This window comes from Accipiter gentilis, chromosome 7 (genome assembly GCF_929443795.1).
Source record: "Accipiter gentilis chromosome 7, bAccGen1.1, whole genome shotgun sequence".
Lineage (NCBI taxonomy): Eukaryota > Metazoa > Chordata > Aves > Accipitriformes > Accipitridae > Astur > Astur gentilis.
In genome coordinates this window covers 19,857,576-19,884,370 of record NC_064886.1, presented here as the reverse complement: position 1 = coordinate 19,884,370, position 26,795 = coordinate 19,857,576, and the positions used below count along the sequence as shown (strand labels likewise).

General features: G+C 38.9%; 2 protein-coding genes across 3 annotated transcripts in view; one reads left to right on the top strand and one right to left on the bottom strand.

Annotated features, from left to right (window-relative positions):
* TMEM132D (transmembrane protein 132D) overlaps positions 1-26,795 on the top strand; it is a 272,020-nt gene that overhangs the window by 122,982 nt on the left and 122,243 nt on the right. The gene's annotated exons all lie outside the window — the stretch shown is intronic.
* Positions 16,935-18,879, bottom strand: LOC126041053 (ras-related C3 botulinum toxin substrate 1-like). The gene is given in 3 exon segments (XM_049806268.1): positions 16,935-17,003; positions 17,006-17,349; positions 18,812-18,879. Coding segments are annotated over 3 exon segments (456 nt in total). The 3' UTR covers positions 16,935-16,959.

The window sequence follows — 26,795 nt, the reverse complement described above, 5'->3', positions numbered from 1 at the left end:
GTTTGACACAAAATTGAGCATAGGAATGCATAGAAAAGATGTTACATAAGAAGTTAGACAAAACTACATTTTAGACTATGTAGGAGTGGGGAACCAGGCTATACCTTCTATGGCAAATAAGGGAACCAGGAGGATTGGCTTGTTGCATGATTCTTTGGAAAAGTACAGGAATCATTACAGAGCACATTTCCATTTGTTACTCAGGAGCCCTGAGAGCTTTTCCATGCAAGAAGTATAAAGACGATTTCATTTTAGGTACACTTTAAAATTGGAGTAACTGACAGCTCTGTTATTTTGCCTTTGATACAAGACCAGCCTAGGCTGGTCATGATTCAAAGTCACAATCCACTAGGATGTGTAACCATTTGATGAAGAGCCTCTCTACCACTTCTTCTGCACTCATGTTGACAATACAAAGAAGATGAAGGGATCGGTCGGCTGTGATCTCTCTGTGGTTGAAATTCATTGTCAGCGTGATAGTTGAGGGATAGCCTGCATTTATGTAAATGTGTTTAATATTATTCTTAGTTTCAGGGAGTACCTAAAGCTAATATTCAAATGTGCAATTAGCTGAATGGATGGCTACTGTCTCCATCCTTTCTTGACAGAAATTTTTCTCTGGCATATTGCAAGAACCCATGCCTGCCTTTTCCTCATCTCTAGCTGAAAAGCTTCTAGAATACCTTCGATGTTGACAAGACATTATCTTTTTTTAAAGTCTTTTGTCACTGGAAGCTTTCCTAAATCCTGGTTTTGTGAACATCAGCATGGGGACTGCGGAACAGGATAGCTATTCAATTTATATTGCTGAAAGCAAGACTATATTACTTGATTCTTCTATTTCTTACACAGCCTGTCTAAATCAACTGTAAAATCAATCCCAAAGCATCTGTTTCTGATATTTATATAATTCCCATTTCATCTATACCTTAATGCACCACAGTCTCCATAGGTTTGTTTATAGCAGCATTGACAAGTGCAGATGTGCTCTTATCACATATTAAAGATGAAGGCCGTCACACCAAGACATCAAGAAATATATGTCTGTGTGGCACAGAGTAGTGCCATGTGGAGATAAATGGGTCAACTTGACTGCGATGCAGTGCCACATGGTCATCCAGCAAGCCCTAGTTGCAAAACGAGCAGCATCTTAGAAAATAGGATTGTATTGTACATGGCATATCACTGTGAGCTCAGAAGAATGTAAAGTGCTGAGTGGAACTTCTTCCTTTTCAGTTTATTTGAATCTTACATTTAATCTTATACTAGAAAGAAAATAATTAGCTTGAATAATTTTCAATCCAATTAATCTGTTCCTAAGTGGCAAATATTGTACCTGGAAACAGATTGATTATGAAGTGTTTCCTCTGAGATGCATTTTCCTGTTAATTGTTGAAGCAATTAATTTTCTTACAGACACATGCAGATCTTTGTGTGAAGTGGTTAAGGCAAAGGAAGCAAAAGAAATAGAAGAGAACAAAAAAAGACTATAATAAAATATTAGGATTATCACAGAATTAATAAATGATGTATGTACAATGCTTTCTATATGTTGTACATATATTATGCATTTGTCAACATCCTTAACAGAGAAGCTTTCAAAAGCTGCAGAAATTAGGACATCTTAGAATTAATCTTTCATGCATATTCATTAAAAACAGTCTTTCTTACATGAACACATGGTATTTTTTCCATAGGATTATGGGCAGAGAAGAACTTGGCAGACAAACTCTGACAAGTTTCTATATGATGTGTTTTTCAAAATAACTTTGCCCCGCCCCGAGATTTACGGTTTGGGAAAATGTGGGCATATTTTTATAGAGAAAACAAAGTGCAGTTTTGTGTTTTGGATGCAAAATCAAAGTTTATCCAAATGCCCAAATGATACATCCCTTGCCAATTTTTGAGTCCTCACCTGAAAGCATAAGCAACATAATAATGTTCTATTTTTTTAAATGTTTCTTTCCGATTCTAAACAAGTTTTAGTATGAACAGACAATGCTGTTTTTCTAAACTCTACTGCACATGGCTAAATGGCTACAATTTAAACTTGCTTTTCCCCAAAAGTTTAAATTTAGACACATCCCTGACATGAAAATTTGTATGAGTAGCTTCATTTTGGCAAGGTTGTCAGCTACCAAAGGGAGGACTGTGAAACAAATAATTTTGAATAGTCTTAATTATTTTTGTAGCTATCAAACCCACAAAATAATATTTTCCCATGCTCTCACTGATACCTCTATTTTATGTTAGAGATACACATACAAACTCAGTGCATACATACTGTCTATTTGCAATTCTTTTTCAGTTCTAATAGATTGAATCAGGTTTGATTTTATGCACATTCAATACCAAGAACTCTGTGAAAGAGAGGGATTGTGGGTGTATTCTACATTTGTTTTATATATTTTAGTGACATAAAGCCCTGACTTAGTCCTTAAGAGTCTCAAAGAGAAATACAATGTCCTGATGAAAAATTACTATTTATTAAAAAATCAAGACTTTGTCCTCATAAACAACATGAAAATAAATCTTGTTTGCAGTGGCTCTAAGCAGCAAATGATCAAAGATTTAGCTGTCTCTAGTGCATGGGGATAAATGCACATTTTCAGAAATGTAGGCTTCCGATCAAGCCCTTGAGATGGTAGGAATCAGCAATTGTTTTGTAAAAGCAGTATTTTTCTTTACTTCAGGTTTCTAGTTTTGGCACTCTCATTATGCTTATGTAACTCTCTAGCAAAATATCTCCTGTTCAGGGGTTTATGGGATTAATCTTGTTTATGAAAAGAAATGCTGCTTCTGCTTCTTGGATAAACCACAAATAAAGATTTTGCTCTACAATTGTAATTACAACTTGTAAACACATTGAGAAAGTCCTAATGAACTGCTAATGATAATCCAGATGCTTCTGTCAGAAACATAGAAATTATAGAATTAAGTTATAAAAGAATGCACAATTATCAGACAGGTGAAAACAACTCTTAGGTAGGGGAATTATTTACTGGCAAGCACAATCCTGTGTATATAGATCTGCTGGCTGGGGTGAAAGATGATGCTCTTGTCCTCGTTTCACTTGAGAGTCTGAGTATTCAATTTTCCATAACAAAAAAAAATACAATAAATGGAACTTTTGAAAGTGGAAAAGGAAGAATTATGCTAGGGGCAGAGTAACAAAAGCAAATATTTAGATGAAGACGGAGAGAAAAAGCAATATGTGTATTATGGAGATCCTTGCAATGCAAACACAGGAAGGGCTAAATTACATTGCTTAATTTGCAACTCTAACATTTTTTTAATGTAGTTTTAATAAATGCCTTTTTATTATTTTTTTCCCCTCACCTATATTGCCAGTTAGATTAGTCTGTAAATCCTGCTAAAAGTTCTGGTAGTAACAGCTGAAATATTTTACCGATGGTTGTTAATACTGTGTTGTTTGGTCAGGTTGCCTAGTTCTGTAGTATTGGAGCTATGGACGATCTGCCTTTCCCACTCGTTAGGAGCCTTCCTTTTAGCCGATGTGCCAAAGAGAGGGATTCCTGGGAACTAAGGCAGATATGTGGCCATTCACTTACCTGCGAGCAGAATAAAATTGTATGTGTTTCAGCCTTTGTTTGGTTTTCTCTTACTGTCCTTACCTTTTCTGCAGAGCTGACTCACAAGTGGGACGTTATCAGGGCAAATGTATACTGGGAGCTAACGAAACATTGCCAGAACACTGCCAAAGAGGGAAATTGGGCAGTAGGTTAGTGAGGAGGAAGGGAACGCTGCTTTCCTGGTAGGACAGGAGGGTTAATGATGCTGCGGGCGGGTGTCAGCTTCAGTACCGCAGCATGCAGGAGCCTCATGGCCAAGCTGTGAGGCACTAATCTTCCAGTGAAAGTAGATAGGCTCCCGTCTTTCTCTAAAATAAGGACAATTACCAGCTACAGTGTGGCATGCTGTAGGGAAGGTTAACCAGAGCAATTTTAAACAGTTATCTCCCAGGAACAAGCAATCTGAAGATTGTTGTTTAAACATCTGGCTGTGGGGCAGCATTCCTAAATACCACTTTTCATGGCAAATTCTAAGTCACTCGGATGCTATGGTTTTAAGAAGCAAAAATCTGTACTTAAATCCATCAGGAAAGTAGCATATTTGGTCTGTGAGCGTGCAGAACTCTCCTGTTCTAAAATTAGAAAGTCAATTTGTCTGTTAAGCCAGGGGAACAAGAAGCTCTACAGGCCCTCTGAAATTAGCAATGAAACAAGCTGTATTGAACTCATCTATAGTTTTACACCTTCAGGACAGTGGCTGGAACCAAGATAGACAATATTTCTCCAGGCTGTCACAGTTATTTTACAAGAGGAAAAGGAGGAGGGAGAGGAGAGAGTTGCTTTGGTCTGATCTCTAAATGAAATAACCCGCTGAACTTTTAAAACCATCCAAAAGATTAAAGGACACCTCAAACTGTCTACTATGTCAAGTTTTAATTTATTCTGCTGAATATCTCTTCCTTAATTGTCACAAAACTAAGACATTAAAGTTAACAGAGTCATGTGCTCTGTTAAAAGGTGCTGTTACTTTAGAGGAAGGTGTTAACTGGAGAAAAGGAATGCAGAGGGAGGTCTTGCGTAGTACACACTTAGAAAAAAAGAATTAAGACAGTAATTTAATGCTTTTGATTTTCTATGGATGGTACTTGGGAAGGATTTAACATTATTGTAGGTATTCAAGAATCTGTATCTTTTTTGTTACAGTAGAAGCGATTGTCATTGCAAAGGGTTGCTCTGAGAGGTGTTAAGTAGATGTGAAGGCACTGACCATAAGCAGCTTGAATTCCCCCAGTATTCAACAAAACTTGAGCCTAGAGATGTGAGGATTTGGAAAACTCCAGAAACTTTCAAGGGAAAAATGAGATGTAGTTCCAAAGAAGTGCATACAACTTTTGCTGCTTTTTTTCTCCTCCTGAAGGCCCAGGTAGAAATTTGAAAAGAAATTAGTACAGCTGCATATCAAGCCTTAAGAATTATTTCTATGACTAATAAATCATTCAAATTAAGTCACATATATGTATGCATTATTAGGTGATTACAAAGTGAATATACTGTAGATTAAATTCACCTGAAATTTGTGCTGTGCTAGCCACATCTCAATAAATGTTCATAGAGATGTCAAGTTAATTTTTCAAGCTTTTCTCTCCTAAAATAAGAGCTCTTTTCTGTAGCTACATAAGGTCTTCATTTACATACTGTTTCTGCACTTTGTGGATATTACTTACTTTTTTGTTTATACGTCAACAATATTCATGCTTTCTATTTTTAACATTATAATACTCCTATTTTAGAAAGATGTCAACAGGCAAATATATATTCAAGTACCTTAGCATGCTGTGCAGATCCATCCCTAATAATAGGTGTATGATGGTTTTTTTCCAAAGTAAAGAATTTATGCTTATTTATGTCATAAATACAGCTAGCAGTAACTATACATGTGCTAACTCAAGAATACATTTGTCATTTTTAATGAAGTGAATAAAGCAAGTGACTATAGCTGGGTCAATTTTTCCTGATTTCATTGTTTTTTCGTTGGGGGAAATAGGGGGATTTTTGCCAGGTTTTCTGAGGAAATGAGCCTTATGCTACCATGCTGCCTGTGCATGTGTGTTTTAAATTTGACAGCAGCTGTGTTCTTATCAATAGCAAATTATGGAAAAATCTTCAATAAGAGTTTGTACTTTCTTGGACACAAGAGTCAATCAACCATGAGACAGCTCTATAGGAAACGAGCTTCTACTTGCTCCATCCTCATGGAGCTGCTTCTTTTTCATGCTCATGTAATTTTTAGAAAATCTTGCCTCTGTAGTGCAGACCTGGCATCAGTGCATAACAATTGACAGTGTGTTGTAACGTTGCAAGGGCCCTTTGTCAAAAATAAGGTTTTCTGGATTTGGAGTTTGGTAAAGGTTCCACTTTGCTGTACCCTAAAGGGAGGAAGAGGGAAATTAGCAGCCTAAAATGCTACACAAGCCTAACCAAAAGGTTAATGGTGTGAAGCTAGAGAACTAATGCTGGGCTGTTTGGCAGAAACTACAGTATAGATTTTGTATTTGTGTGAGTGTAGCCTATGACCTAGAATAATAGTAATTACTTTTGTGTTTTAATTTAAGTGCTCCCAAATCTTCTAGGCTTTTTATCACCAGGGTCCCTTCCTGAGCTAGGTAAGCTCTGCTGGAATGCAAATAGTCCTAGGGAATCCTGCAGTCGCGTTATCTTTCCCAAGCACAGCTGGGAATGCTGGAGACAAGGAACTGGGTAAATGAACAGTCATGAAGCAACCACCAGACACCTGTGGGACCTCAGGGAGGTGTCTGCCCTTGGAGCCGCTATGGTGTCTTGGACGTTGGGTCCAGAGATCCACCTTGTCATGGCAGGCTCTGCACGGACACAGCAAACTGCAGCACCTCTCCTGAGGAGCTGTGTCTTAGCCGAGACCTGTAACCACAGGCCTGGGATGCCAGGCACTGAGATACTCTGTTTAGGATGTGGAACTGGGAAAAAGCTAAAAACCGTGGCTCTGAAAGCCGGATGTAAGAATTCCCTTTCACTGGAATGCAAGGGAGACCTCTCCGTTGCTCTTGGCTCTCCTGTTCAGTGCCAGTACTGGTTTGTTTGGAGAGCTGGGCTCTCCACTAGAGCTGGGCTATATTCTCCACTTTATGAGAACATGAGTGCTATAGTCCAACGCTCCCAATTCCAAGGGCTGCATCTACCTGGCTGCTTAACAAGGAGCTACAGCTGTATCCTGATCTGAATAACATCTTCACTACTCTGTGCAGCTGCCCTTTTTATCCTCTCTTCATTTTTCCATGAATTAGCCTTATTTATAAATGCATGTCTCCTTGTAGCACACTCAAAGCTAAGAGCTGGTAAAACATCGTTCAATGTTCAACCTACTGTGAAAAGATACAGGCCCAGTCAAAGTGTGTTGCTTTAAAGACAGCCACTGGCCTTAGCTGAGATGGGCCAAAACATATGTGCTGGGGTCACTCCAGAGACCCCTAGATGAAGAGGTTCAGGGCAGAGGAGTTGTACAGGGTTAGGACAAGCAGTGGTAATTACCAGTGCCTGTTCCTTTGAGGGTGAGAAGGTTTCTTGCTTACATCTCCAACCAGGAAATTTGTTTCTCCTCCCTCAGTTTCTCAGGAGGATGTAAAGTGCAGCTGTTTTGGAGTTTGCGAATGATGGGGTTGGTTAAATGCCTGTTGGGTATAACAGCTGTACTTGATTCTGCCTTACAGCAAGGGAATGGACTAGATAAGACAGAATGAGCCCTTTGGAGGTTAATATTGTCTGAACCCCACTGCCCACCTGAACTGTGATGAACGTAACAGTGTTTGCTTTGAAGAGCATAAAAACATCAGCTGTCGCATGGAGGCACACCTTGCTTGCTTCTCTTTGACTTCAAAATATAAAATATAAATTTTCTCAAGAGAAAAATGTCTTAGTAGGGAAAATGTAAGTCAAATCTTCAAGGTTAAAAAGTTCTGTCTAACCTTTCACATTATTGCTCAGAAGAATTATTTTTGAAAGTTAATAAACCACATGCATTCACCTCATACAGCTATTTCCCTCCCTAAACAAATTGCTTTTATTGTCAAAACTACAAATTTAGGTATCGTGATCAATACCATCGTTTTATGAGCTGTCAGTAAAGGGACTTGAAGATGCAGCTTTGCTTGATTGTCTAGGAATAAAGATTGATCAGCCCCGTTGCTTCTTCTTTATAGATCCTCGGTTGATTCACATACAGTATACAAAGCAAAGCACTACCACCTCATCCCTCTTCAAAATCACATAGTCAATAGCTTTTCCTCTGTGCATTTCTGCAAGCACTTGAGAGTACAATCCCAATTAATATGTTAAGAAGGGCAGAGAGGAGGAAAATGTTCTGGTGTTGGGGTCTTTCCTTGATAGAAAAATGTGATTTTAATTTCAAACTTTTCTTGGTTCATTTCACAAAAGGTATTGAACCAAGACTGTTAGCTTTTACTCTTTCATGTTTTCTTTTATTGTTTTTAAAATGAAGACAAGAAAAAGAAGCGTGCAAGATGATAACAAAAGACTGCTGGCCCACAGCAACTGTTGAACCTTGTGAGGCATTTGGGGACAGCATTCAGTGTCACATGCTGTTCTCTTTGCATCAGTCAGAGAAGGCAGGTTGTTTTAATGGAAAATGAGATCCTTGTATATACTTTTGTCAGAGAGTTTGCTGAACGTAATTATTTCCAATGGAAAAAGGGGGTATTAGCTAAGCTGAGTTATTTTTCATTGTATATATTCAATTACCAAAGTATTGCTGTATTTATAACGCAGGTGAGTTAACATACTTGTGCATGATGCAGGTCACAGTGTCCACAACTTAGTTAGAGCTTAAGTAAGTTAAGAAATTATATGCCACAACTGCAGATTTGTAAACAAGTATGATAATCTTCCTATTCCTTTTCTGCCTTAATAAAACCGTGAGCTATTCAAGGCACAGATGTTGTATAATGTGATACTTGGATCTTATAAGATAATTGATTGATTGGTCTCTGTAGGTGCTACTGTCATCCAAAAAATAGCACTGATCATTTGGGGTTAGACAGTATGGATGAATGGGTCGGTAGCTAAATAATAATACGTAAGGAAAACTGGACTGTTTAGGAAAGGTAATGACTGGTCAGATGTACAGGAGCAGTGCAGTGGATTGTAGAACAAGATGTAGTAGCTAAGGCTAGAGGAAGGGGGCTGGGACTCAAGCACTGAGCTTGGATTTGCCATGAGGATGTGGCGTCACGGTTCAACTGAGCTAACGGCTGTGCCTGCTGAACGGGAGAGCACCTTCCTTCTCCCTCTGCTTTTCCTTTGTGGCCCGACCTTAGAGGGAGCTAGTGCAGGCATCTAAACTGCCAGAAACCAACAGTATAGAAACATTGTCTTAGTTCCCCAAAATGGCTTATTGAAAATCCCATGTGAGTGCCAGAAGGAGGGGAGGAGCAGCAGTAAGTCATGAGGGTACAGAGAACACGGTGAGTCAATGGCTATGGCCCTGCCAGGAGCAGCTGGAAATTAGCAGCATCACACTTGGTGTGACCTTAGACAAGTGATGATACATTCATGGCTTAGTTTTTTCACATATAAGAGTGGGGACAATAATACTGTCTAGATCCTAAGACTGAGGTGATAATATTAAGCATTACATGCTTAGAGTACATAAAAGCTTTTGAAAACCTTGGATAGAAGGATTATAAAAAACAAATATAGAGATATAGTGGACATCATTTTGTAGCAAGTCTAACAGTCCTGCACTTAACTATTGGTTTTCACTGAATCTTTTCCTTAGACACGTTAACTTTGCTTTTATAGTCTATCAGGAGGCATCGTATTTAGCTCTCCCTGTTCAAGGTTCACTGACCTATAATCCTACTGAAATGGAGTGGAAAGCCCATGAAAATTTCACTGCGTTTGCACTCAAGTGGCATATGGCTATGGTGGTAATTAAAAAAAAAAAAAAAAGTAAAAAAAAAAAAAGTGATAGTCCTCTAGTCTCCATGGAGACTAGGCATACTGAAAGGGGTGGGAGTATAAAATATTTTCAATCTTAGGTTGAAAGGCAGAGATCAAAAGTTGTTCTGGTTAAAATGCTGTACAGATGTCAACATGCCAAGTTGAACGATAACGCATTTTGCACAAATACTTTGCAAAATGATTTGAATATGAGATTAAGAGGAAATTTCCTGTGCTATTTTTAACGGGTTACTGGAATAGATCTTGATGTATATTGTCTGTGCCTTTGTCAAATTTCTACCAGAATGCATAAGCCAGAAAGTATAACACCCATCCTGGCAATAAGGAATTCTTGTTTTACAAGGTAACATTCAGATTCTTTTAGAGGTTCATAAAAACTAAATAAAAGAAGATCCAGCAGCAATTGAGACATTCCATGTGATTAAGATGTCTGGCTGGCAAAGAAGCCTATAAAATAAGCTTTCCCAAACACTTGCCTTAGGAAGGGAAGAGTGAGAAAGAGAACTACATGAAAAGTATTCCCCGAAATGGAATAGCAAACTTGGTTTTGTTGATAGCCAGTAAATTTTGTTCAGTGCTATTTTTCAGTCATTTGGAGAACAGGAAAGCATAGCTGATAAAGTGTTACTGGGGGAGGGAATTCACATCACTGGTTAAATGCAAAATGGACAGCAGGAAAGAATGAACTTTGTAACTTTTTGTTCACAGGTGAAAATAGAGGTAATATATTGCTGATATCCAAAAAAACATGTTTTGCATGATTTTAGCAAAAATGAGTGCTAATATGGGTTCTGGGATTGAAAAAAATCACTAATTTGTCTTTTTCATCTCAAATAATCACATCATGGAGAAAGATTCACACATAATGTTTTAAGGTCAGAACTGTGACAGCATAGTGGCTTACTCTCCCTCTGAAAAGTAAGCTGGTCCTTCTGTAAGCAGCAGAACTTCAGAAACTTGGTTTGTTAAAGATTTGTGTTCCACAATTTTTCATCCTCATGCCCTTCTGCAGTGCTGCTAGTATCATACATTGCCAACATCCTTCTTCCAGAATTCCCAGCTCTTTCCCATGTTCTTTCACCACAAGCAAAACAAGTGGGCAACATCTCTTGTTGAGTTGACACTGACACTGTCAGGATGGGACTGACAGATAAATGGACAGAAAATTTGCCTCTGTAAATTACTTCCATGGGAAAAACAAGTTAAAAAAAGAACAGAACCATCTGGCTGTTCTTGTTGCTTATGAGTAGGAAGGTTCATCGAGTCCCTCATAGCCGGGAGTGGACAATGCTACTTTCTTTTATTTTTTTTTTTACATATGCAGGTCTGTTGCTCTATGTTCTATAAATAAAGCCAAAGACGTCTATACATTTAGTAGACTAAGAGGGTAAAAAAAGAGAAGCATAATTCAGAGAGGAACATGGTTGAGAGGCTTGTGCATACAAGTCCTCTTATTATTGATAGGGATGCTACTTTGCTGACTTTGGAGTCCTCATTTATTGAACAAACACAGGAGGCAGTTAAATATGAAGTTTGAAAGACTTCGTTGTCTTGTTCTCATTTGGTCTGATTGTGAATTTGCTTGAACAAGGATTGTGAGACTGAATCTTATTACTTTGTGATGGAGTTTTGCCAAAGATATAACCACAAGAAGATTTCTATATTAAAGTATTTTTTGAGACTTATTCAAAAAAATCAAAAAAAGCTCTGCTCTCTTGCTACCTTTAGACCATAGCTGAACAAATACATAATTTGGGGAAGACACAAAAGAACCCCCCCCCCCCCACACACACACACACAAAATGCAAAAATATATTCAGTTCAGTATTACTGTCTGCCTTGAAATTGGTTTCCTCTATCAACAAACAACTGAACAGATGGAAAAGGTCTGAAAGAAAGGGAAAACATTACCTAACAAAAATGGTTAGTGCTTGTTATCTGGAGAGAGTGTTTAAGTAAAGGCAATCTTAATTTAGGCAAATAAATGAAAGATTGGCTTGCAACATAATGAAAAATGAATTTTAAAAAATATTATGTTGAATTTTGTTTTATGAAATGTAGCAAACTTGAAATGAGAGAGAGGACATTTTATGATATAGGTGCTGGCACTACCAAAAATACAGATGGTTTTGGTAACTGTTAATGTGTCTCAGCAGCCTGTGCAGCATTTTTCTTGTCATATTCCATGTGGGAAATCTAACTAATGGACTGGTTTTCCTTGCCTGTTATTTTTATTCCCTAGAGTCAAACCAGCAGATGATTCCCTGAGTTTCTTCATTTTCTTGGAATAATTTAGTAACAAGCATTTTTGTTTGTCATGGATCCTACTCTGTATTTCTTTGACCCTGTAATGGACTGGCATCAAGACATGGCTCAAATTTAGGGGCCAAGTTTTGGAAGCAACGCTTTGGAAAGTAATTCTTTATTTCCCAGAGGCTGAAAAAGTACACCTACCTTTTTAATACCTTTTTATTTGTTAGGGTATTTATAGTGAATCTGTTTCCTTTTCCCTAACTCCCTTTAATAGAAACCAGACATGTAATTGATTTAATAACAGCAGCTGGGTCAAAGGAATTATTTTGTGCCACCTCACAGCTAGGAGGAATTAAGACATTTAATTTTGAAGACTATTGTGTATGCAGGAATTTTCCATTTCAAAAACAATAATTAGTGCTATTGTTAAATTAATTGGGTTTATCTTTGGTCAGCTTTACATCCCAGAATGATTGAAGAAACAGAATAGTTAAAATGTTTTCTTTATTTGATCATCACTGTGACTATATTAACGGCTCTTCAGTTTTGGCACACATAAAGTCTTTGGATCAATGGTAGTCCAGGTGCTTTGATTTTTGTGATTAGGCTGATTTGCAAATGGAAAATGCATCTAGCATGCACCTGAAAAAATGTCTATGTATTCAGCTCTGTGTGTGACTTTAACCATACAGTCAGTTTTTACTAAACTTAATTTAAATGTTAAATGTTGGTACATGTGGGGCAGATTCCAATGGAATATACACTTACAGTTAAAAACCCCAGGAAAACCTCAGCTAGTCTGATTTTTTTTATTAATGGTAATTTCAGAATAGGAAAAAGTTGCCCCCCTCACACCCAAAACCCAACCAAACCCCCTTCTTCTGTGTAGATCAAGACACAGAGCTCTTCAAAAAATACTTTGCTGTGTTCACTTGTAACATTAATTTGTTTGCCATAGCTCTGAGTGGGTGTTTAATTTTATTTAAAGGACAGTGTGAATAGCCTCCCGTGCTTCATTTAGAATTTGTACAATCTCCCTCTTCTCTTAGATAAATACTAATGAAAGAAACATCTTTTATACATAAGAAAAGTTGTGATTTCCACCCATTTATAATCATATTTTACTTCCTCTTCTCTTGGGGCAGTATCTAAATTCCTTGTTAGGTAATTAACTGTATTAGATGCATTAGATTAAAACATGTGAACATTTTTTGGTCAGAGAAACAACATTTAATGAATTAATTTAGTGTACATATTCTCACTGTGAGCTTTGTGCTCATTTTCTACCTGTCCAAAATTGCAGGAGCTTTTGCAAAGTCTTAATGCAAATGTGCTGCTGATGTAAGCACTTACGTTGTTACGTTCCTATATGTGTTGGAAGCTCGTTAATGACTCTGATGGTATATTCTTCATGTTTTCTCCTCTTCCCTATCTGGTTTAGAGAGCTTAGTACTGAATGAGCCACAATAAAACATCAATTTGTAACATGATATGAAAACCACGTTGTGACTTAATGTGATGCTACCTATCCCTTGGGCAATGAGTTCACTCTCAGATCATCTCTTTTCTGGGGGCCACCAATAGCAGTTCCTTTGCCTTAGGGCTAGCAGAGTTGCAGAGAAAGAACTAAACTACTTCTCTGCTGTGGAAAATTGCTAAATGGAGTTTCAAGCAGTGGAAACGAGCAGTGCCCTTGAATTTGAGGGTTTTGGAACAAAGTTATCCAGCTGCATTGGAGTTTGGGGGTTCTTTGGGGAGAAAGTGAAAGAGGAGGAAACAGGGGAGGTAGGGAGATGTTACTGCTTTGGTTGCTTTGAGCAAAAAGCCTAAGATTTTTTAAGAATTGAGATGGGTTTTTATTCCTTCTTCCCCAACTCTGCCCTGCAGCTGGCTGCCTGAAACAAGAAGTAGTTCTCTGTAAAACCCAAGTACAAAGAAGTATGTAAGCCAGTGCTTTGGCATATGCCAGGGAACCAGGGATCAACACACCTGAGTTCCATGAGATGCCTTAGCTGCTACCACTGCACAAAATAAAGAAAAGTCGTTACACAAATTAAACAGCCACACAATGAAAATGTGGGAGAGAATACTAACCAGCAGTGCATTGTCGACATGGAAAATGACAGGAGTGACCTCTTTCTTGGAAACGGGCATGATTTCATTGCTCACACCTGAACAGAAATTTGAAACTTGCTTTGACTGATCTGTTATATCCATATTGATTTTGCAGTTTTCCTTACAATTAACAGATAAGGTGCTTTTCTACCTCCACTCAGCATGTTATTTATCCTTCCTAGACAAGGGTTATTACATGCTGTCTCTTTTTCAGACAAAATCCAATAAATTTTCTGATCTCCGCTGTAAAACTGGGCCAAACGGATAGTGCAGAGGAGTCATCTGTCATGATTCCTTCTTAGTGTCTTGCAGGAAATGAGTAGCTAGGAAGAATATACCAAGGCTGAAAGATGGCATTTCCTTGTTTTAGTTCGACCTCAAGGAACCCAGTCTCAAACAATAAACTTTATATGGTGAAATTCACAACCTCTTTCTCTCTGCCACTGTTGTTTTGTTCTAAAGAAATTGAAAGGCCCACAAGCTGTTTGGGGCTCTGTTCTTTTTTTTGAAATATTTTATGGCGCTTTGGATAGAAAAAACATATCACTTCAGTTAGCATTGGCACCATTTATTTGGTTGCATTTCATTAGTATGCACATATTTAGTCTCCTCTTGATTACTCTTGGTACAGCACAAGAGGAGGTGGGAGATCAGTCAGTGTAACTAATATTCATCTTGTAGGCAATAGATAAAACTATGGTAAAGCTAAAGAAAGAAGAGTGAATGCCCTTCACAGAGCATCACAGAGGGGTATGGTTAGTCAAGAGAGACTTCGTTTTGCTCTACAGGAAGTTTTAGAAGTGTGGCTTTTGCCTAATTATTATGCTGCTATCTTCACATCTTGGCAACCTAACTCTATAAGGCTGACCTACAACACACGTTATACCCCTTCCCTTGCTCCTGATTCACTGAAGTATTTATCTCTAGTCTTAAATCTTACTAGTCATAGGTAGGACTTGAACACTTGCTTGAAATTCAGCAATGATACTTTCTTGAAATATTTATTTCAAATTAATCCATTGGAGGTGTGGATTTAAGAGCATGTTTCAAGTTAAGATGGGGACAAATTGAAAAAAGAACAAGTATGAAACGCAAGCTACAGAATCATGGCTACAAGGACTTTGTCAAGAGATACTGGTAAGGATCTTTAGCTAGGTTAAGTCATGGGACATCCATTGCTTTATAGGATAACACTAATTTACAGAAAAGGATGGATACAACACCAGCTAAGTCAATAGGCTCCCCTAGACTTACACATGCTTTGGATTGGACTGCTGCAGAGCCTAGTGTCATTTGGACAGGCAGCCTTGGAGCACTATAATAATTTATGGTCTTATAATGAACAAGATGAAGATATTCGAAGATGAGTAGTGATTTTGGTTGCATCAAATTTGAATTTTGCAGATTAGAAACTGAACCAAGATCTGATTTTCGGAAATGCCTGAATATTATCTTTGGCGGAGCAGGGAAGCAGATCAGAAGTTCAGACACAGTGTCCCCAGTCAGGCACATATATCATTAGTTTCTTTAACAATCTTGACCAAATAAAATTGAAATCTTTCTCCTTTTTTTCCATGCTTTCTCCAGTTTCTCCTTTCTCTGCTGTTGAGCAGTGGTGATACAGAACAGACAAAGAGAAGAAATTTTTTTCCCTATTTCTTCTCTGGTTCCAGAGTGACCAATAGGAGGTAAATCTGTCAAGTCCTAGACCAGGCTATTGTGGCAGGCTTTCTTACTGAGGAATTACTACCTTTGGGATCACAGTAAGAAAGCGGATCAGTCAGCTTCAAAGTTGTGAGGTGACAGCTTTCTCAGCTCTTCTCAGAGGTTGCTGCTTGACAGGTTACCTACAGCTGGTTTTAAATTAGTGGACATACGAGCTTTAAATGTATAAACATAGAAGCAGGGGGGCAGGGGGTGTGTGTGAATCTTGACCACAATTATTTAAAATTTGAGCAAGAAGAGAGTTTGAATTGTGAAGGTCACCAGCACTGGCTGAAATCTTTGACAGCAGTAGTTCTCCATCTCTGGGAATTAACATATTTTAGATTCAAAATGATAGATAACGCTGCATTCAACATACTGAGGGTATTTGCAGTATTTTGATAGTAGGCTAAATAAGGCAGGCATTTATTTCATAAAGAAAGTTTATGCCAGTCTGGTCTAACAGCCAAGTGAGCTGATTAAAGTTTGGCAGACCCTATTGACATTTCTAATAAAGAAATCACTACCACAGCATTTTTCCTGCTTAAAGCAACAAGAGCAAGAATGGTGAAGAAATAAGACCTTTAGAGAGAGAAAGAATCTGTTGACAGCAGCTTTTAATTTCCTACATTTAATCACTAGTGCTCAGCTTTTGCCATCACTGTAACATATAAAACAATAATACTGGTAATATATTCATTATCCATCATTCACTTGAGTGCCCGGAAATTAGGAACGTGTGGAGGCTAACTTATGCATAATGTTATAAGAAGAGGATGGAGAGTCTATGGAAAGTGCCATGCCACGGCTGCGGTAAAATAATTCTATGAAAAATTTATTCTAGACCTTCTAATTGGCTTATTAATTTAGATTTTCTAGTCCTATTCTTGTTGCAGATTTCCCAGTGACAGCTTCATAACTTGGGTCCTTCATGTATTACTTCCCGTGTAAACCACTGCTCAGTGTGTATCGCACGAACACTAATCCATGCCGGCTCTACAGAAATAGTCCCTGACCTCAAAGCTTGCTGTTGAGCTCTGAAGGACTCCAGTATCAACCAAAGTGACTAAGCATGGGTATGGAAAGGCAAGATGTGAATACGGGAGTTGACTTTCACAATCCAGAGATGAAAGGATGTCCATACCCGTAATAGAATTGGTACTGTGGATCATAAATTTGAGGCCATGGCTGCTGCCTTTGCAGCCACGCGCGGTCCGTCACGTTTGGGGAATTGCTACGGCTGTGGTAAACCAGGGCATTTAAAAAAGAATTGCCTGTCTATGAATACGGGAGCCAGGCACCAAGCCCCTGGGGTTTGGAGTGGGGTGGGGGAGGGTAATGTTTACAGCAGCAGACATTTTCTCTTCCTCTTCTTTACAGGAGGGGGCACAGAACTGCTCGGATAGCTTCATCAAACACTGTCTTGAGGCCTCACTGCGTAAGTGCTGAGCATTCTAGGTATTTCACTGCACCAATCTCTTTTGCCATGGCAAGGCCCTGTGGGTAGGTGATAGGAGTCAGCTTCTTCTCCTTCAGTTTTTCAATAGTGTCCTTATCATCCCGGAGACCGAGTTTAGTACCCACTAAAATGATGGGGGTATTGGGGCAATGGTGCCGCACCTCAGGATACCACTTAGCACGGACATTTTCAAAGGAAGCAGGACTCACAAGGGAAAAGCAGATTAAGAAGACATCTGTTTGTGGATAGGAGAGTGGACATAGTCTGTCATACCTTTAGGTAAATTAGACACGAGGAGTCATTTAGTTAATCCTTATCACATTAAAATGAAAACTAGATTATTAATTACACAAATTCTGAACCCATTTGTAGCACTTTTCATCTGAGGTTTGCCAAGCATTTTATTACTGTAAGAAAAAGGAATTGCAAACCTTTAACAATAAAACATGCTTGTCCAGTGTATTTTGGTTTAATACTGTCATGATATAAAGTCGCTTGTTTGCTTTGATAATGAAGAGAGCACATAATATAGCAGAGGACTTGAGTAACTCTCCAATGGATCAGGAAATGATATGCCGCCATGTGTTGCATCTAAAAGTGTTTCTGAATTGTGGGCAGAGGATCTGTCTTGCATCTAGTTGAAATTCTGAACAGGAAAAAGTTGATATCATAGGCTTAGTTAAGTCTAAATAGTGTAAATAAAGTGAAGCAAAAAGAAACCAGCTAGGAGATGCAGACTTTTTCTATTGTAATTCCATCCTCAGTAACAGGTTTTAAGCACTGGACATTATTCAATGTGATGGTATTTAAAGGACCTGAAGTTTCAAATAGGCTCAGAACCCATTTCATTTTAAGTGCTAAATCAGAGGTTTAAAAGATATTCCCAAACCTGTTTTTACCCTTGACTGCTTTGGGATAGCCATTGCTATGTTAATTTGGCTAATGAGGCCTTCTGATGCTGACCACTTAGATATTTAGAAGCTGTTTTGGGGTTTTCTCTTAGATTATTCTTCAGATTTTAAACAAATTCCTGGGAATGTTGCGAGGTCATATCCTTATCCCCCTTAAAGACTCACCTTAAAAACTCTCCAAGCTCAACAACTGCTTATGTAGCTTGTGGGTCTGTCTAGACCCGTGCCTCATGCCCTATCCTGTATCATCCCTGTGCTTCCCTAAATGTCTGCTTACAGTCTTGCTCTGCTCTTTTATAATCACATTGCAGGCTCCTGGGGTCAGGAGCCATCTGTTGCACTGTGTTTGCTACCATAGCTGCTACAGTCTGGTGCCTGTATCATGTTCTGTGTGACCTCTGCTGAAAAAATGAATAATTAAGTATATGTATGTCCGGTAGTGCAGAACTGAGTTAACTATCTCACTTGGGCATCCTCCTGGGAGCATGTGTTGATGAGAAAAATTTTATGAGCAACATTCATCAGATGCTTTGCACTGCTTCTGATCTTGCTGTAGTGAATGACAGTATTTGGTGTTAAATTTAGTTTTGGCATTATTATATTTACCCATCACTTATTAGGTCATTATTTGCCTTAAGATAAATGACATGGAAATGAAGTGCTGCAGAGGACAGGCTTGGTTTGTAAACTATAGCAATATTTATTGTCCCTTCCATCCCACGTGCCTGTCTTCCCTTTACTCTGAAGCTGTATAGGGACCAAGGAAATGTGGAAAATAGTGTATGAATTCTCCAAAAGTCTGTCTCCCACATGATACTTATTACTTTCCAAGCGAACCCTTGGCTGCCTCTGCTGCTGCTGTATATTTATGATCAAAGAGTACTTCAATCATTTCTAGATAACTTCATAATAAAGTTGTACTGTCCAAGTATTCTACGTAATGCACAAAGATTTATGTAGCTCAGATGTGTATGCAGCAGACACACAGAAGTAACCTTGAAAATCTTACCATTAAAATATATACCTTTTGGCAAATACCTATGTCAATAAAGCTTAAAGAACTGGCAGATCTTATGTCTGAAGTTATCTTTGCATCCACAGTTAGACCAGTTTTCCATGTTAATGGCCTCTTCTTTGGATGAACTTTTTTATGTGTGCTCTGATAGTTTACATGAAAAGGTGATTTTTAACGTGCGTGGTTTAGCATCCTGCAACACATCTAGCTTGGAAATTGAGTTGTGTACAAAAGATGCAAGAATAAAATCTAAAAATATATCCAAGTGCCAGACTACATTAAAATTCATGCTTCATTAAGTGGGTACAGTACAAATAAAAGAGGTCTTGGTTGGTAGAAGCAGAGCTGCTTCTTTTGTTAAGCATTTTAGCAAACTGGGACTCGGGAGCCCCAAATCTCTTTACAAATGCCCATGGTATTGAGTTAATGGTATTGAGCAGTATGGTTACCTTTTCTAATACTTCATTTTATTTCCTAGTTTGCCAGAATACCTGATTTTGCTTTTACAACAGCCATTATTGCATATCTTCAAACCGAATTTAGGCTTTATACATTCCCTTTACATTGGATCATCCATCTTCTTTCTATGAGTTAAAATACATACCAGATGCTGTAGCACACCTGTGATTTGTAAACTGTTACTCTTATGTGAAATATAAAGTACAACTTTGGTCAGCCACTGTGTATAATGTGAACATACACAGCACGTGTAGCTTCTGTGGCTGGCTAGATTAAACGTAAATGTAGTGGCTTGCATGTATACATCTGTGCTGAGTTCTTCCTACCCTTTCATGTTTAGCACTCAGCCCTGCTTTAAAGATGGATTTCAGGGAAAGAGCTTTTCTGTATCAAATCCTGAGAGCTTTTGCAGACTGGGAATCTTTGCTGTGGTCCCAACAGGTTCCTGAGCTCCGGAGCAGAAGTGCTGTAGCTGAATGTTCCACATTGTCAATTTTGTGCTGTTTCAGCAGTGGAGGTATCAAGAGATCTGAGTACGTATCTGAGCTGAGGGCCATAGCTTCTTTCAAAGTATAAAATCCAGCAGAGTGTTTTTTGAAATGGGCCAGCTGACTTTTGACACAGAAGCATCAATTCCCTTCCTTTCTGTTGAGTTCATGTTTTTACATTTCCTTGACTTCTGCAGATTTTTGAAAATCAATGTGATGTTAGACAGGAATACACTTAATTGTGAGACTCAAAGATGAACAGAGAGGAATGTGAAGTAGGTCAGGAAAGGAAAAGGTGACAGCAGCATTCTGGCAGTGACATAAGGGACATCTCTACCAGATAACACAGGAAGAGATTTCAATCCTACGAAGGAATCACAGGGTATTTCCATCCCTTTCTCTATTATGCATTAACCTTCACAACCCCAAGCAAAAATCTACTGGTGTCTTTCCTTAAACCCAGAGGACTTTGGACCAAACTTGTGATGTCCTTTAACTAGAAAACAAGTCCCAGCTCAGTATGGCCAATGGAATAGACTTTCCACTTGGTGGTGGTAGCTCTCTGATTCCTTAGGACAGCTTTGAGCCATGGTGTAGACTTCAATGCACTTCATACATACCTTTCTGTATCTGTTCATGCCATTTGAGCTATGCCAGCTCTTGTGCTGTGGTATAGGAGTTCTCTGTGAAGGGAGCTGCAAGGAATAATCATATAGTGATTTGCTGTAATAATTAATTGACTGTAAAATGCGGGGAAAGTCAAGTAAAGAGTCTCTTCAGTGGTGAAAGGATATTTTACCCTTCAGTGCATGAAGATGTCCACCGGTGAGCAGGTACTCTGAAGGCTGGGTAGCTTTCCTATTTGAGAACAGCTGTAATACCTTATTTAATTGCCTTGGTGAATTCCAATATGCATTGTCACTGTGCTTTCTGAAATATTGCAACTATCTGAGGCCAGGGCAAGTTTTCCACAGAAAATGATAATGTTCTTCTTGCTTTATTTTAATTAGTATTTTAGTGGAAGTCAGAAATTTGCTGATTTATGTAACTCTTTAAACCAGGGCAGGGCAGCAAACTTCAGAGTAATTTATTTCTTGACATCTATATTGCAGTGATTTTGAACACTTTTTGCAGCAGTTTGCAATCCTTTTCTGCAGAGCAAAATATTCACCTCAGACAGTGGAATTTCACGAAGTCATCACTGCTTTATGCGCTTCATGGTTATTTGCTATTTTTGCAGACTCATCTGTGAATTTTTACTATATGGCATCATGCAGGCATGTACATTTCTATCCACTGTGCTGAAGTATTTATGTGGATTGTTTTAAGAATATGTTTTTAACCAGTTTAGGGAGGAAAAGGTCTTAATTTAAATAATTATAATTATCTATGAACTTTTTTTCTGTATGTGAATAACTTTTATGAACAAATTTGGTTTTTAACAACTAGTAACAACCAAATATGAATCTCGTCTAGTTTAGACCATTTCTAGACCATAGTAGTATTTTTCCTTACAAGACATAGTTCTAAATACATCAATCAATCAAAATAGAAAAGCAAATGGATGTACTTTGATGAGAGATTGATCTAGATCCTGAGAAAGCCAACAAACCTATGGATGAATATATTCCACCTGCCAACATCATTTGTCGTAATTCTGTGCTTAGAAGTTAACTGTGAAACTCCAGGACTCTCCACCAAAGCCACCTGGAGAATAATCTACTACTCTCCTGCTTTACTGTCAAACTCTCAGGTACATAGCCTTTATCTTAAAAGGCTTAACAGTTGCCCCTGAGCACTATTTTAATTCGTATCCTTGGTACCTGTCAGAGGGAGTTAGGTGAGGAGTCTGCCTCTCTACTTTTGTAAATACCACTAGATTCCTGCCTGCAACTTCAGCAGCTTGAATAACTGTCTGTGCTTTCCATCCCACCACATGGACCTTGAGCCTGATAAAGGAGGTATTAGTATTTGAAATATGTAAAAAAAAATTGTAAAACATGTAGTTTGCCATGAGCAGAAATTCTCATTGTCTTAACTAGAAATTCAAATGCTTATGCACAGCCATCTGCTTCGGCTCACTCTCTCCTGATACTCTTTTAATGTTTCTTGCTGGGCTTTACTTACTTTTGTGTTTCTGTGTGTGGAGGGAAACAGTTTTTATCATAAATCCTTTAAAAGATAAGGAGCTCAAAAGTGATCTTTATTAATTCCAAAGAAGATGAAGCCAGACAGCAAGTAAAGAAGGGCATGAGGGCATTTTACACATCCTCACGGCCATGGCAGAGTGATGCTAAGGAGCAGCTGACAAGGGTACATGGAAAATATTCAGGTACAATACTGGATTTTAAACAACCTTGAAATGTGAGTGTCAAAGGAGGACCCAGTTTCCCCCATCACTGTTGTTGTTCTCATTGCAATAAGGATTTCGGGGCCCAGCTGGGGACTTAACTATGAAGGACCCCTATGGAAAACAGAGACTACGCTGGCTCAGTCCCAGATGGCATAGTTGTCCCTTGAGAAAAAAAGATATTTGAGTTAGTGTGGAATGAGTTAATGCGGGGACCAGAAGCAGTGCAGATGTGTCAGTGCAATGTTAATTAGTCTTTCTAGTTTCCCATCATGTATTTGCATTTCTGTTAAAACAGTGAGTTTCCCGTACTGGAGTCTGTCTTTCTCACTCGCCCTGTCTGTTCCTTATTGTCAGACTATTGGAGCACCACATAATGTTTCATGTGTTTATCACTGTAACATCTCTGTCAGGTAGGGCAATAGAAACGGGGAGATGAGGCCCAGAAAGACTCCATGTTTTGTCCACTGTCACAGGAAATCTGGGATATATTGATTTATTAGCAGACTGATGCAGTGACTTGAAGCAGACCCCAAGATTGCTGATCTACAGATTCCTAGATTTAATGCCCCTTTTAATACACTTCTGCTTTGAATACCAAGCCTCTAATATTAGCTTTTCAGAAATCCATATTTATTGTTCAGTTACTGGCTCCATTTTCAAGGACAAAAAGTGGCCTTTTTGAAGTGCAAGGCAGTGGCCCACAGTACAGATAGAACTGAGAAAGATTTAATGAATGATATAGGAGATTAATTTAACCAATTCTATTTTGCAATTGTGGACAAGAAATTAAGCATGTGATTTTAAAATTATTTTAAATGTGGCATTCTAGAAAAAATATGCTTGTAATGCTATCATTATGGCGATGGAGACAGCAGAGACTAGTTAAAGGAAAATCTTTGGGTATCATAAAATTGTATGTTCCACTAGAGTCTTCATCATAGGTGCTCAGTTTGTCTCATTCTTCCATGACCCTTCATGGGCTGCCACAAATGGGAAAATAGAAGGCATAGTTCCCTCTAGTCTACAGCTGCTGCAGGAGTTGAGAGCTGTAAACTGTTTTGCAGACTTCCTACATATTGTTTGTGAAAATGTGGTTATATGGTACTCATTACATTTTCTAAAAGTTGGCTTCAGCATCCTATCCTCTCAATACATCAGCCGGTAGGAGCCTTTCCTGATGATGTCCTATTTCTATCATGATGGTTTTTTACTGCTTATGAGGATAAATTTTCTCCAGTCTACCTCTATTGGCCCTTATGAGTTTGGAAGATATTTTTCAGTGCTTCCTTTCTCTCTCCCCTGTAATTGCAGTGTAATTGATGTGGGGGACTTTTTAATTTGCCTGTAGATTCTGGTAAAGACTGTACATGACACAATATTATTTCAGTACAGCTAAGGTTTGTAGTAATCCCTGGTACAAATCATTTCACATTCTCACCTGGTAATGAGGATGCACCATTGGATCTGAATGCCTCCAAATCTGTAGCATGTTCTCCTGTGGCATTCATTTACTCCAGGAAATGAGAAACATTATTGTCCTTGTTTTAGAAGAGAGACTCGGATGTGTAATTTTATGGTAGCAAGGCTTCAGCAGCATGGTAGGCTTGAGGAATTTGAACCCACGCGGTGCTGGGACCAGCCTCTCTCCCCCCACTCCCATTTCATGGACATGCTGCCCTGAGCACCCAGTCAGTGAACTGATCCATGTTAAAAATAACCCATTTTTGGCAACTTTTCTTTTTGTTACCCAAAGTAACAACTTGTGTCATGAACCTATGCCTGGAGGCTGAGAGGAGCAGAAAGATTTTGGCCACAAGGAGCCAGGGCACGCTAGGTCTGGCTGTGAGGTTAACCTAAGTTTCCTCCCACCGCTGCCTGTTCCCAGGCTGCAGTCCTGGTCCTCGCAGTATGGCTGGCGCAACTCTCTGCGGCCACTCTGTGAAGAGAGTCACAGAAACTCTCAAGAAAAAGGGTACTGACAGTGGTAATTTCCATGATCTGAGTTGAAAAGCAGCCTAAATGTTGTGTCTCTTGTAACGTCACCCTGAGATGAGGCAGGGAATTGCATTCAGGTTCTCCCAGTCCTAGTCTACAACACAGTCAACAACCAGTGCCTTGTCTCCTCTTCTGGGATAGCATCAGACATTGCCCCGTTTTGCACATAGAAATACTGAGATGCAGAAAGTCCACTGACAGCTGCATCTAATCACGCAAGTCTTTTTGGACTTCGGTAGGCTCAGCCTAGCTTCAGCGCAGTCACGCTCCTAGGCTTGTTACACACAACTCCAAAGCGAAAATGTGCTTAACCGTAGGCATGTGTTTTTCTAAGTGGAGATAGGTTTAAGCATGTAGTTTTATACTACTTTGTGCATTAATGTCATCTTAAGTTGAAACTCTTTACGTGGCTTAAATACTTGCTTAAAATCTTTGCTATCTTGGGGCTTTTCTGCATAGCAAGTGGGAGAGAATTTGGCATCGGTTAATTTGTTGAAAGTGACAGAGGAGGTCCATGGCAGGGCCTGGAGCAGAACTCGTTTCTGCTGACTTGCATTCCTCTACCTAGACATGATTTCCCCTTCCTTATGGAGGCAAAAGCAAACTTGGCACCTCATCCCTGCAGAGCGCTTACGCTTCCCCTTTGCTGGCACATGAACAAGTCTAAATAGTGAACACTTGACCTCCTTCCAGAGAGTGTTAATAATAAAACTTTTTTTCTACAGCAACAACAACAACAATTGGCATAGACTTGTAGGCACTTCCTCATCGCTTTGCTCTGATAGGTGGTGAAGTCTTGCTGGGAAGCAGCAAATTCTCCTCTATTTACTGCTTTCTTTTTTGTCTTTTCCTTTCGGTTCCTGACCTGAACTGATCTCGGACATTAGCACCTGAGGCCCACTTTGCACTGCAAATGTATGCTGCTACCACTGTGTGGTGAGGTAGATATAGGTTAAGCAGACAGACTGCTTCGTCCCACATGGCTTAAAACTTCTCACAATGAAATCACTGTATTGAAAAAACATTTTTTTGAAAGCCTTACTGTGCTTATGTAAAGGCTTTGCTTGTATAAAATGTCATAAAAATCAAGCCTCATGCAGCATTACCGTGCTAAGAAAAGAGTGGTTTCTCATGTGGATTTGGCATTTCTTGGCTGTTGTTCCTATTTAGAGTAAAACCAAAAAACCAACAAAAAACTTCCATGAACAAAACCACAACCCCAGTGTACTTTATTGTGGGAAGAACTGTAAATTACAAATACCTCTGCAACTTTAGGGCTTGTGGCTGGCAAGCAGTTAACCTTTTTTTGTGGTTTGTGAGAAAGAAGGGATCTCAGGTTGCAATTACCTGTCTTAATAATGCACACTGTAGTAGGTATTAATGTGTAATTGCATTTTGGACACAAAAATGAGAATCTAATTTACAGGGCTGCGTCATTGACTAATTTCTTGCTTAATGACTGTAGCCTGTGCTATTTTGACAGAAGGTATGCACGCTTCTGTGCGAGCTGCTCTTCTATCTGTGCCCTGATGATGTGTAAACTCTGCGGAAGCCCAGCTATGAAGAAGGATTCATTGAGGGTTGGTAAAAAGGTTGTGTGTTACCTACTACCATCCTGGATTTCTGCTGTCCATTTCAGTCTCCTGGTGATTGTTTTCTAAGTTTCATTCTGTGACTAACTGAGAGCAGTGTCTCTTTGGGGGATATTTTCTTCAACAGTTAAGCACTGAGAATATTCCCTCTGGGTAGTCTCTGCAGTCTGTTTGGGAGCATCACATTGCTTCCTTGCAGGGATATAGGAAAGAAAATAGTTGCACAGCACGGAATGTGCCACATGTGATGGTGTTATCTCAAAAGAGGCTTGAGGAAGATTGATCTCGAGCTTCACCCACAAGGTGAAAGTAATTCTCCTTATAAAGTAAAGACAACTCCACAATAGGATTGCTTATAAAAGAATCTGCATTCCTTTTGTGTGCATGGGTGTGCTCATGCTGCTTAATTGTCATTCAAAATTGAACTTGCCCTGCTCACATCCTTTCACATAAGATGTTTATTAACTTAGTTTATTAAAGAGACAGTGGAGAAAAAAGGTACGTGCCCCATGCATTTGCAAGCAAACAATCTGCAGGCTGGCATACCGGCTATGGATCTCCCAGGATGGGATCGTGTCTTGAAGGAAGATCAACATGACTAACAGAAGCTTCTAGTCTAGTCTATGGGAAATATTGCACTTATTTTTTCAGGATATGGCAAAAAGCATCCTGGTGTGGAGCATGCTGTGGGACAGCTTACATGACTACATGTTATGATGCTCTTTGCTTTTACATGAATTCTTCTCTACCATTCTTCAAACTATTAGACTATTTTTAAGGTAATGCACTTGACAGTGAATCTGTGTTTTTTTCCTAATTAAAAAAAATAAAATAAAATTACCTTACCATCAGGAACTTTTACCTTGATTTCAGCCCCCCTGAAAATGCTTGGAAAACAAACACCCC